General features: G+C 39.9%; 1 protein-coding gene across 4 annotated transcripts in view; it reads right to left on the minus strand.

The window, feature by feature from the left end:
* The window catches only part of PTPRT (protein tyrosine phosphatase receptor type T), a 1,546,842-nt gene that overhangs the window by 887,681 nt on the left and 646,446 nt on the right, over window positions 1–12,715 (minus strand). For all 4 annotated transcript variants that reach the window (XM_085619228.1, XM_085619229.1, XM_085619230.1 and 1 more), the window contains exon 7: window positions 7,707–8,000. In XM_085619228.1, the coding sequence (XP_085475354.1) occupies window positions 7,707–8,000 (294 nt within the window). The remainder of the gene's footprint in view (window positions 1–7,706; window positions 8,001–12,715) is intronic.

A 12,715-nucleotide genomic window follows, 5' to 3' on the forward strand; every position in this document is an offset into this window, starting at 1 on the left:
CGGGCTGCCTTCATTTACCAGAATGAACTATAAAATATAAATAATGCTTAATATCAACGAGGTTTCCAAACGTATGGCAGTCTTAAGACTCCATTAGGCAAGTTAAAAGGGCCTGATTTAAAAAGGGTTTTCCCTGGCTTAAGACAAACTTTAGACTGCCTTTTCCCTCATCCATTACACTTTTAAACGTATGTTTAGCTTGAGTGAATGTAAGATATTAAATACATCTAGAAACGGTCATAATTATCACAATGTGTGGCAAATGCTGCTACTTCCTACAAAGGGTATATATCAGAGAGACATTTACACGTTGCTCTTTCGGTCATGTACTGCCAATACACTAAAACTATCAATGACACAGTCAAAGGGTCTAGCCTTAGCAACCTAATTCAATGTTTATTTCTTTAAAATGTGTATTGCGTTCATATGCCTAAAAAATAGAAATAAGACTAAAAGCCGACATAGCACTGCCACACATGGTAGCTATGTGCTTTTTTAGGTCTCGCCTGACCCAGCGCATGCGCTGGCCTGGCGAGACATTTTGTGAGGGCTCCAAAAAGTGCTACCAGGTCAGCCTAGAGCAGGGGTCTCCAACCTTTTCTGTTTTGAGAGCTACTTCAGCTCAAGGAAAGTCCTGTCGAGCTACTAGCAAATTGTATCACTGTAAAATATTGACAGCACATGTTTACATTACACTATGACCACCCTAAGCAGGATTATCATAGTGCCAACCAAGTATTCCAGGGGATGTTACCAGAAGAAATGCTAAGGAAACATTTATCAATATTAAATGCCCCCACCTGATGGATAAAGTAACATTCAAATCTTCACACGCCTTGTGGCACAAAGGACATAACCACAGCAATAAGTCTCCTCAATTCAGCTTGACTTATCTTTCAAGTATCAACTTTGAATGTGTTTGGAATTGCAACTTTTTGTCTTCATTGGCATATTAATTTCTGAAAATGCTCAGATTTTTCTATCACCACTTTCCATTTTGGGCAAATAAACTACATTTTCCTGAAGAAAACCTTTGTTTGAAAAAAATGCCTTTAAAATACACATTTTCATTTTTAGGAAATACAGGGCCCCCAAACATCAGCTTGTTGTTTCAATTGAACACTCACCTGTACAAATGCCTCACATGGACAGACTGCTTGGAATGGTCCGGTATTAGTCATAAGCCATGGCACCATAGCACCGAGGACGACTGTATAATGCCAATAATGCCCACCAGTATACAATTGTGTCAAGGCTGGACACCATAAGGACCAGGATGGCCACCGTATTATTAGTCATGGCCATTATTATGCAAGGGGCAGCCACAATTATATCAGAGACACCTAAATATAGTGCAGTAATGCTGTTAATATGTCACTGATGGCTGCCAGTATACCATAACTAGACCACGAATACCCAAAATAGTTAAGGATGGCCACAATTATGTCATTGGCACTATTATGCCATGAACTGACACAATTGTGCCACAGACAAAACCCATATGATGGGGGCTAGCATACCCATTTGGTAGTCCTTGACACCAGGTGTAGCTTACAGGAAGCAATAGTGTTTATAATGGACGCACACATAAATAAATGCAGATGAGGCTCTTAATTTTCTCTGCTCAGGATTATAGCTTTCCTCAGCCCATGGCTGCTCATACACCCAACTGAAACATTTTCACTCTGACTCCTGCAGTCCCACACTTTAGTGGGTAAACAATGATTACTGCTTAGGCTACCACTACCACTCTTCATTTATAGCCCAATGTTCACATACCTGGTGAAATTGATAAAGCAGGGGACTACCACATGGCCAATCACCTTGTGACTTAGTCCGAGACTGGATAAAGATGGCCATGTGGCAGACTCAGTAGGCCGACACAGTGTGTGTTTGATTGTTAAGATGGGTCCCTGCTGTAGGCTGGTTGGCTAAAGATCTTCAGATGAGCAGTGCTGCCTTTTTTAATATGTTTAGAGTCTCCGCATAGACTATCTGAATGAGATACTAGGAATGAGTTCACCTCTGAGAGCTACTTTGAGGGTACTGGCGAGCTACCAGTAGCTCCCGAGCTACTCGTTGGAGACCCATGGCCTAGAGCTACAGTGCATGTGCGCGGGCACGCGCGCCGCGCTTGACCGAGCTTACTTTCACGGCCGCTTTGATGTTTGATCGCGATTGCGATCACTTTCGCGGCCGCACGGCCGCTTGGCATAGCCAATAGGTCTCGCTTTTGGGACCTTATAAGTATTTAGTTATGCAAATGTTGCATGGCTAAACACTTATAAGGTCCCAAAGGCGAGGCCTATTGGCTATGCCAATGCTTGTTTCTTGTTCGTATTCAATAGGTGAAGAGATAAAATACAATATTAATAGTAACAAATCAGCAAGACATTGATAGGCATAATGACAGGCCCTGTCCAAATGTAAAAATCTAAATCAAATGATAAGTTCCCATTGTTTGGTCTGAGAAGATTTGCACAAATTCAAAACTAGAATTGCTTTTTATGTTTTCGTTGAAAAATGGTAAGTTCCTGTTGATTGATCTTCCGCATTTGTCCTTCCACTATTAAAATAAAGGTGCTAAAGATGTTTTCCATAGAGATGTGAAAGAGCAAGTGAGGCCAACAGTGTAATAAAAACATGATTTGGTTTTGAATATTTAACAATGATTGTTCTTTCATTATATACCAAAATATACCGATTGGGGGTAGGTGAAATGTGAGCCATGTATTTTTGATAGAGAAAATGTAAAAATTCTTCCCAGAATTTTGTAAGTTGTGGACATTTAAAGAGCACATGCTGCCAATCACTGTGTGAGCTATGTCTACAGTAACAGCATTGAGATGAAATATGAACAGAACATTTATGGAGGTTTCTTGGTGTGCGACATAACATCCACTTATTAAAAACAAAATGTGCTGAAAATTGGAGTCCTGTAGTGCAATATATGTGATATTGTTGATTTTGAACTAATCTTTATTTCCGGTTGAATTAAGCCATTTAGATTTAATGTGGGCTACCTCTGTACAAGGCTCGGTTAGCCCTTTCTTATGCAAAAATCTAAGGTAAATTGACCATTTTAGGAGAATGTAATTAGGTAGCTTAAGACTTTGGTTGTGCCATTTTAGGTATAGGAATGAGACTGATGAAATGAGTTAACTGAAAATATAAAAAATAAAATAAAACAACTTCTAATTGTTCAGCTACTGAAAGTGCTTTACTATTTTTTAGCTAACTCCAAGAACAAGATCCCCAATTTTGGGGAAACCCAGTTTAGCCAAACGAGAGTCCCATAAGGGTGTCACTACTGAAAAAAGTGTTGTTGTGTGATCAGAGGGGGGGGGGGGGGGTCTCAAAATAAACCAACGTGATGAAAAGCTCTTTATGAAGATTAATCTTGTTTAGAAAATTGGAACTATGGACTTATGTTGATCTTTATTCAGTGATATTCAAATCTTAATAAAGCTTTGCAGGTCAGAAATACCAATGTCTTTTAACATAGATTCTATTTTCATATTGTCATTGGAGTCACTATTACTCACAAAATGCGGAATTTGAGAGGCAACAGCAGCCGGATGCAAATCCGTGAGGGTGAGACTTCCACATTTCTTAAGTGATTTAAGGACCTTTATGGAAATACAAGGCTTTCTCTTTGCCCATATGAAACTTGAAAATAGTCCATACATTTTTGAAAAAAGGTGTGTGGTAAGAAACAGGCAAAAGTAAAGAAGAAAAATGAGAATAGAGGTGGTATCAATATTTTGAATAAGTTGATACACCTCATGACGTACAGTGATCCTTCACTTCATTTTTGGAGAAAACTTTTGTCCTTAACAATTGAACGGGCATAATTATTCCCATTGATGGCATTAGGCTCTTCTGAAAATCCAGCCCGGAAAAAGGATTTGTGATGTGCGATATGGTTTCAGCTAGAGTCTTCGATGCCAGGTCATAATACAAATTTCCATTTCCTATCCCCATTCTTTAATGTCCTTTTTGTACCAACCCAAATTTATGTTACTGGTTACAATTTCATAGCAATGCGTTCCTGACCATAATTTGATAGCAACAATATCCGCTTGTGGATCAAAAAGATTTGCTGGAGAGACCTTAAATTATGTGGAGATGTGGAAGTGTATAAAAGTAAAGGAAATAATCTTTTTCGATTTCTCGGTCATGGTTAATGTCAAAAGAAATGTATTTCTCTGTCATGGAGCAATTGTGACAGCTAGGGGGAGGTAATAGGGCAGATGCTTCTTATTCTTGGCATTGCTATCATTCTATTGGCACATAAAAAACAAACTTTATTTACATTCAGGCCACCAAGAGGACCGTTCTCAAGCATGAGAGCAGTTGGTGTCACACCTGGATGGGCAAATATCACCAAGTTTTTTCACAAACAGAAAGGTCGGGCATGAGCAAACAACTATGCCGAATGTCAAGCACTGGACATGTTAAGCTTTTTAGGATTTGCAGCTATTCTCACAAGTTTGAAGAATAGATCTTATTCCAGTTTCTCATTGTCGTAGAGTTTGAATTACAAAACTAGGGAAATTTAAAAGGCTGCTGCCAGGCTCTGTAAAGTGGCTGTCGTTCTTCCATTTTGAGTTGGTCAGAATGTATAGAAGAGCAGGTCATCCCCCAATTAGGCATGTGTGATTCTGGAACACCCTTCAACATCTAAAATGGAAAAACATTCTGAACAGTTGTTTCTATGCTATGATACGATTTTTTTAATGTATTTCTCATATGTAAGCATTTTAGAATTGTGCTTTTTCTTTCTTTATATAGTTTTGCACTGTATATTTTAATGGGGGAACTACTTTTCTGCAATCTGATTGAACGGAGTTTGTTGTGCAGGGCATCACAACAGGGACTGTACTTTTTTTGTATTGTTGACCTATAATTTTCTCAGTTTACTTTTGAACAGAACATCTGAAATAGACCCTTACAGGAACAAGTATAAGAGCATTCAATTTGGCCAAGGCCGCTGAAAATCATTTCCACATCTCACCTTTTTCCGTTTCAGTTTATACAGTGCACTTAGTATGACTCCCTCACCCCTTGGTCACCCCTGCTGAACACACACCAAGGGAAAATCTGTAATTGCCTTGCAACTTAAAGCCCAAAATGCATTTTTAATGCACATGAAATAAGCACGTAAATTGTCATAGGCAAAGTTTTTATAGTAAGTGTATGATTAATAAAGTTAAAGGACACAAGTACACAAAATGTGCTGTAGAGTATATGGCCCCCTAGGAGGTCAAACCGACTTTGCAGTAGTAATTGTCCCGCAGAGCAAAGAATTGCCTCGGTGGGAGTCAGAGGTCAGAGAGACATTACCTACTCTCTTAGAACTATGTGCTCTTAAGATGGTATGATTAATTTTATGCATGGGAAGTTTAATTTGGTAATTTGTGGAGGTGGTTCCTGGGGGTTGGAAACAGCACTCGTTTTTAAGGACTTGGGGCATATTTTCATCTGACTTCGGCCTACAGCGAAAGAGAAAAGGGCAGAAGGGTAGGGGGAGAGAAGGAGGAAGAGAATAAGCGGTCAACAGTAACAAAGAGAAAAAGAAGAGGTGAAAAAGAACCTCTAAGAGCGAAATAAGATACGAAAAATGTAGGATAGTGGATGAGAGGGACATGGGGTGGAACCAAAACTAGACAAGATATGTATTTGCCAGCCTCCACATTTAGCAGCACCACGGGGTCCTAAGAAGAACTTTGGAACCCTGCAGTTCTTTTTGTGCAAATTAAGCACTGGGAAGTTAAAAAACAGCTTCTTTGAGCTGCAATGAATTTGCCCATAGAAGATAATAATAAAAGTAAAAGAAAACAATATGTCATTATGCCCATCTTGATTCTAACATAAACATTCTCCTTTTTAAGTGGCTATAGTTGTTAAATTTGCCAGTCTTCTCTTCCATAGTGCTGTGTGAAACATGCCCCAAGCATACTCAATTTCCCATGACACGTCATGCTAGACACCCATAATTCATGTTAATGATTTAGATCCCAGAGAAGGTAAGTTTTGTAACGCATCAAAAACGAGTAATTTTGCTTAATTTTAAATTGCACATTTGGTGGAGCTGATTTCTTTTATGGCAATCTGCGTTATAGGCAACTCCCATTCAGAAAATATCGAACACTTTTCAGGATGGTTCTTCGTTTTCTTTAATATTTGAATCACTTTGATTTTATTTCACAGAAAGCATTTTTTATTTTTTCCCCACACAAATGCCTGTTGGAAGTTAATTATTTTTCTATAAGTGCCATCAAAAACTTGACATAAACCTACACTTCTGGTTGTATTTGAAAACTCTGTGGACAAGCTTGGTTTGAAAGGAAGACATCTGCATGGGGTTAATTTTTGAGGAACAGTTTCTATTCAGAGAATTTTGTGGAAACATATTTTAGAAATGTTTGGGGGCTAAAACAAATTTCTGCTGGAGATTTGGCTGTTTATTTTTCAGTGGATTTTTGTGACTTTTCAAAGCATTGCTGCAGCCAGGCAAACAGCATTCTACATTCTTCCGTGGCTCCATCACAAAGTTAACCTGGTTTCACATGGTGGCATGTGTGACATCATACTTAATATTCATCACTTGGCGCGATACTCAACACAAACGTTTTTGACTCCCTCACTTAATCCTGTCACATAACACCCACTGAATATTTCCTACCTCCCATTCAGAGGACATTGAGACTTGGCTTCCACCCCGCTTGTCCCTTTCACTAATGACCAGGTGTTTTTTAACATATTGGCCTCACTGAAAGCCTTTGTAAAGTTCAGTTCTCGATATGATCCCTAGCTGTCTTTGTCCTCAGTGCTGCCCCACCCATGACTTGACTGCATGCAACACTCTCACTTTGTACCATTAAACAATCATTTACTGAGTTAATTTACCCTGCTTGTAAAAGATGAACCATATATTTCTAAGATCCCAACTCTAATCTCACACCACAAGGGTTTTTGCAGATTAACCCGAAATGGCCGAAAAAGCAATTTTTCAAGTGTTAAGAAAAAACATTCCTCTACAAGGCCATTTAATTTGGTTGATTGTTCACTCCAATTTCACCCATCTTTTGTGGTGACAGAATCCCTGCTTAAACTCTCAGTGGATAATAGGGTCTAAAAAGAATGAAAATGCAAATTGCAGTTATGCATCAGAAAATTTATATTCTTGAAACAAAAAAGAGTCAACATGAAAGTCAACTTAACAGTGACATTTGGAAAACAGAATGCCTGAGATCATATAATGGGTCCAAAGGAGGACCATCAAATGGGCGGTTATGAAGAACCATGAGTACACGTAGTGACCCTAAACCAATGATGCAGGGAAAACACTCCTGTCAAAGTGCACTCAGAAAATTATCTTTTGATGCAAGGCTGGATGCTGTGACATTAGTGATGGTCCTGCCAAAGACCACTGAATTCAAAGTGGAGTTGGACCTGTTTTTTAGAACATGAAAAGGTGACTTGGTACAGTTTCCTTCCAATTGAGGGGCAAACAGTTTGTAGCATCACAACAAAACAGTTTAGATTTGATGCCAAAGTAATGTATCTCAGTTTAATATAAGGTACATCTACTGGGAGTATAGACATTCCCCTGTAATTGCTTTATACTTCAAACCAAAATAAGTGGCATGAATGTGGAATGTATAATCATGTCTATACCACAAGTTAATTAAACAGTTTACCTGCACATTTGGTTCTGGTGATTAATGGAGGTCCTGGAGGCCCAGTTCCCCCCTCACCGGGACGGGTGAGGAGAACACGGATTTCATATTCTACATCAGGATCCAAGTGCCACAACTTGTAGGTCGCAGAGTCCACAATGTGTGTTTCGGCCCAGTTGCCTGAAGTGGTGCGGTACTCCACTTCCTTCAGAATAATGGGTCCATCTCCAATGATAGAATTGGCATTTGGCTTGATCCACAGATATGTGGCTCCAACAGCAAGGAGCTCAGGTGGGGCAATTGGTGTTGGAGGTTCTGAAAAAAGTAAATAGTCAATATTAAATCAGAGCTTAAAGGACACCTCCTCTGCATACCACATCCAAAATACAACATACCCATGAGACATTTAACCCTTCTCTCTGCACCTCAAGTTCCATCAAATCCTGCTTCATGGTTGGAAGAAGTAAAATACCTTTCACATTAAATTCCATATTTATTTTCTCTTTTAATACAACATTCTTTTCTCTGTAAGGAACAGTCATCTTCACTAATACATAAACTACATTCTTAGTTCTTGTGCGATCACTTCAGTTGTGCTAGAAAGAACACAATTGGTCCAATTCACATAGAAATGTGTCAAAGTATGAGCAGATCCCTACAACTCTGCCAGAACATTCTTTTACACTTTTTTTTAGAGTAGCAGAACCGGTGTACTTGTAATCCTGGAAGACTGTGTCTTAAGGAGGATTCCAGGCAAAGTATTGCATCTGTCATATAACTTTTTTAAGGCTGCCATTTACTCCTGTGAAGAAGTGAAAAAAGTGTACAGTTCTTTCCAGTGGAAAAGTCGGACCAATATGTAAAATTACATGTTTTTTTGCAGCAGGAATGTTTTTTACCCACAAAGTCCTTTAACTACACCACAGCAAATCTGGGAGTGGTCCTTTCCAATCCTGGAAGTTGAATTCTTCAAGTTACTGGCTGGAGTATCTTTCCAACAATTTGTAGGGTGGGAAAGGGGCAGATCTCAGTTTATAAATACCTGCTAAGGTAAGTTTTTGGGCACTCTGAAACTTACAAGGCAAACAACGTGTGTAACATCAATTTCCAGACCCTTGCATGGGGTGTAGTGCTGCAGATTTCTCCGCACTCAGTTTGGTGGATGTCCACAGAACTAAAGTCATTTATGCTTTCAAAGAAACGATCTGTGATTACCAGCGAGCATAACTGACGACTTTTCAGTCCGAACATACATATATAGGCAAAAATGCCTTTCAGAATTGGGTACTACATCTTTTAACAGATACCCACTTCTCGATCTTTTAGTTCAATCAGGCAAACTCTTTTAATCCCCATTGAAATGAAGCAGAAATAGTTTCTCTTGTACTGATTACATGTGGGCGAGTATCTCTGTGTTCTGCATTCTTCTTTTCACTAAATATAGCTATTTCCATATCAATTAGTTTTTTGTTATGCTAATTCTCATGTCAATGCAATCTGAGATGGTTTGTAGAAAGGGAATTACTGACATCAATATGTCCCTTTCTAAACCTGCCCGAGCCACATTTAATTTTGGAAGGAGGGACAGAGATGAGAAACAGTTTGGGAAGATGAGCCCATGCCCTGACTACTCTCCTTCCCACCTCTACAACAGAAGGAATGAACCATAAGGTAGAGCTTGGAATGGGCTGGGCTAGGATGGTTCTCCAAGTCACTCCCAATGCAATCTCAACCTTCTGATTCAGTTTCAAATCACTCCTATGTCTTCAAATGTTTCTCTGCACAAGAAACACTTTTTGAGAGAGCTGCGTGTCTGTGCCCCCAACACACAACCAGATGCTCTTTGGATTTTCTTTAGCCTAAAAAGCAATCCAAATGGTGTCTCACAATCCAAACCACATCTGGTTCCTTGCAAGGACACATTTGTGCCCCATCAAGTATGGATTGTGTTTAAATTTTGGCATGTTCTTTGAAAAAAAACACACAGCACAGGGCACTTTGCTGGGGTGCAGACATGCAATTCCCCTGGGATTGAGACACAGACCTCGGTTAACAAGAAAATATATGAGAATCTGTTTACGTTCCATCTCTTTGCTGACCACTGACACATACAACCCAGTAAGGAGCATGGGTACTGTTTTTTTTTATTTTCTTACTGTAAGAAAGAATACAAACTGCATCCAGTTCCTTTCTGGGGTGCAGGCACACATCTGGGACTGGGGTCATCTGGCATCAAGGGAAAGCTAACAAACTGAGAATTTTCTATGATTTCACACTTTTACCAATAACTACAGTTTTTCTTGTGTATTGGAGTGCCAATCATACCTGACAGGAACAGACCAAATATGCGACTATGTGAAGTCAAGATTGTGTTAATGTGGTCTTCATATTGTTGTCATTATAGCTTACTCCTGCCTCATGCAATCGGCCTACCCACACATATGGTGTACCATTTGTATCACGTGTGAGTCTGTCGATGGTAGGACTTTTTTCATTTGCCTGAAGTTCTGGATTTGTCAGTCACTGAAAACGTGAAGAAATTGTGAATGCTTTACACCTGCTTTTACATTTGCAGGGAATTCTGCATAATAAAATGTGTTGAGCTGAGGTAAGTCAAATTACTATGGATTTCCATTTGTCTCTAGCTTTCAGAAACATATTTGGTTAGTAGGTTCCCTTAGGTGCTTGTAAATTCTGCCCCAAGCACTGCAAATATCTCCCATGGAATGTCCCCATCACACACATTGCCTGGTGTCTGGATCACGCTCAAACCTTTGGAAATCCACGTCTCATAACCGCACACACAGAAGATCTAGGGGAATACGTGAATAGTCAGATAACCTATCAGGGAATGGGTAGTCTTCATCCAGGCAATTGGACATCAGGATTTGCAGATGTTGAAAATATATGGCTGTGGTATATTTCCGTACAGTCCATGGTTGAAATCTGTGACCAAAAGACAGGTACCCTGAATTACATGGTGCTTGCAGCTGCTGTCCAAAATGCACCCAGTTTATTGCCTTTGGACACCCAAATCAAGATAAAACCCATAAATTGATTGATTGATTGATTGAAAACCCATAAATGTATGGTACCGCTTTGCAAGTCAAGTCTTGGCAGGGGCATGTGTTTGCACAATGGATATAGGAAGGACTTACTGTGTTTTAGGAAACAATGTTAAAGATCTGACAAATATAATGTGCAGTTCTATCTTCTGGCCAGCCATATTGAGGTAGTTAATAAGCTGTAAGCTTGGTTAGGTTACCCTACATGACACCTGCTGGCAGCACATGTGAACAGGGCAAATAAATCAAGAGGTAGTAAGTAATAGCTAGTTTTAAGACCTCCACTGACTCTTCAATATCATTTTCTTAATTAGATGCAAAAACCACTATCCATTATGGAGCAATGTATTCAACAGGGAAATGGAACCTACGCTAAGTCTGTTGGTGCAGAAGAAATAGGAATATAGGTCACCTTCTTAACGCACTAAAATATTGAGAGGTGGAGAAACTAGGGATGTCGAGGAGCTGCTGTCAGGTCTGTCAGAAGGGGTGGTCAGAGAGGAGCATTCTTTCACAGGTCCCTCACTCTTCGAGGGGCCCCATACTTATACTGCAATATATTTATTTATAGATTTTAAAACTATGGCTGGCATTCTTATTAATGATGAGGCAGTTAGCATGGCCAATTCCTCTACATGGCACCAACTGCTGATCTGCCTTGTTTTCTCTTCCTGCGCAGGATATATTTGCAAACTACAAAATTGGTTCTCCTCCTATCAAGGGCTCTGCTTCAATTTGATATTGCAGGCCCCAGAAGAACTTTTGAAATGCCTGGCTACAGCCCACCTTGATAACATTGACTGACCGAGATCAGGCAGAAAATAAGCAATTAAAATGCCTTTGTTTTTGTTGACATGTTTACTGTACATTTCTAAACAGGCTGTCACATCAGACAACTTGGTCTCACAAAGTGCTGCTAATTCTTTTATCAAGGAGCTGCATTGACTGTTCCTTTCTCTGACTGCTAAGTTGTGAACTTGCAGCTTCAACTTAGAGTCACTGTTGTTGTGGCACAGGTCAGGGTAAAATAATGGTTCCATATAATGCCAGATCTCTTCTAACACCAATCTATGGAAACTAAACTACAAGTATATAAAAAAGTGGTAAACAACGTTTATAACAAAACTTTTTCTACTCAGGGAATCACGCGTTGTGATTCCGCATACCATTACTCCGCAAGTCGGAAGAACAACTTGCGGAGGGGGGGGGGGGAAGGTGTTGGATTTAAAATCCAACACCTTCCCTACTGTCCGCACAGACTGGAGTTGGAATAGTAAATTATACTATTCCAACATCCAGCGCCCCCCTCCGCAAGTCGTTGTTCCGACTTGCGGAGTAATGGTATGGGGAATCACAACGCAGTCGTTGTAACGACCACGTTGTGATTCCCTGTGGACAAAAAGACTGTGGGATACAGAGGCATATTCAAAAAAATATATCAGAAGCATGGGAAGTACAAATATGGCATATTGGTGCATATTTAAAAGGAGCTAGCAAAGCCTCAGCAAAATGTTCTATTAAGCAGCGGCGGCACAATCAGTGCTCCACACTGCTCCATATTTACAACCTAACATATTGGGCCCAATGTATCAGTTTGTAGAGGCCTGTGTCACATTATACCTGGCCAGGTACAATGTATGCAGGGTAGGCGTTCCCACATTAAGAGCCACATAGAACTGAGGCAGTCAAAATGTATAACTTTCCAGTGTGTCACTATGACTTGACTGCATCAAAATCCCTGCGCCTTCTTAAACCAGGTGCAAAGTATGATGCAGGGCTTTTAACATGGAGCTCGCCACTGTGTTCTGAAGAATTGCTGGAGTTGCATCAGTCTTACGACCAATTCCAGCAATGCATATCTTTAGCGCCAAGAGATGCGTCCGAATTTCAGACGCATCTGTGAATCCTTGCGCCATGGAACAATTGTAAATACAGCGCAACCATGGTGTTGATAGAGATTTGCAG

This window comes from Triturus cristatus, chromosome 7 (assembly GCF_964204655.1).
Source record: "Triturus cristatus chromosome 7, aTriCri1.1, whole genome shotgun sequence".
NCBI classification, from domain to species: Eukaryota; Metazoa; Chordata; class Amphibia; order Caudata; family Salamandridae; genus Triturus; species Triturus cristatus.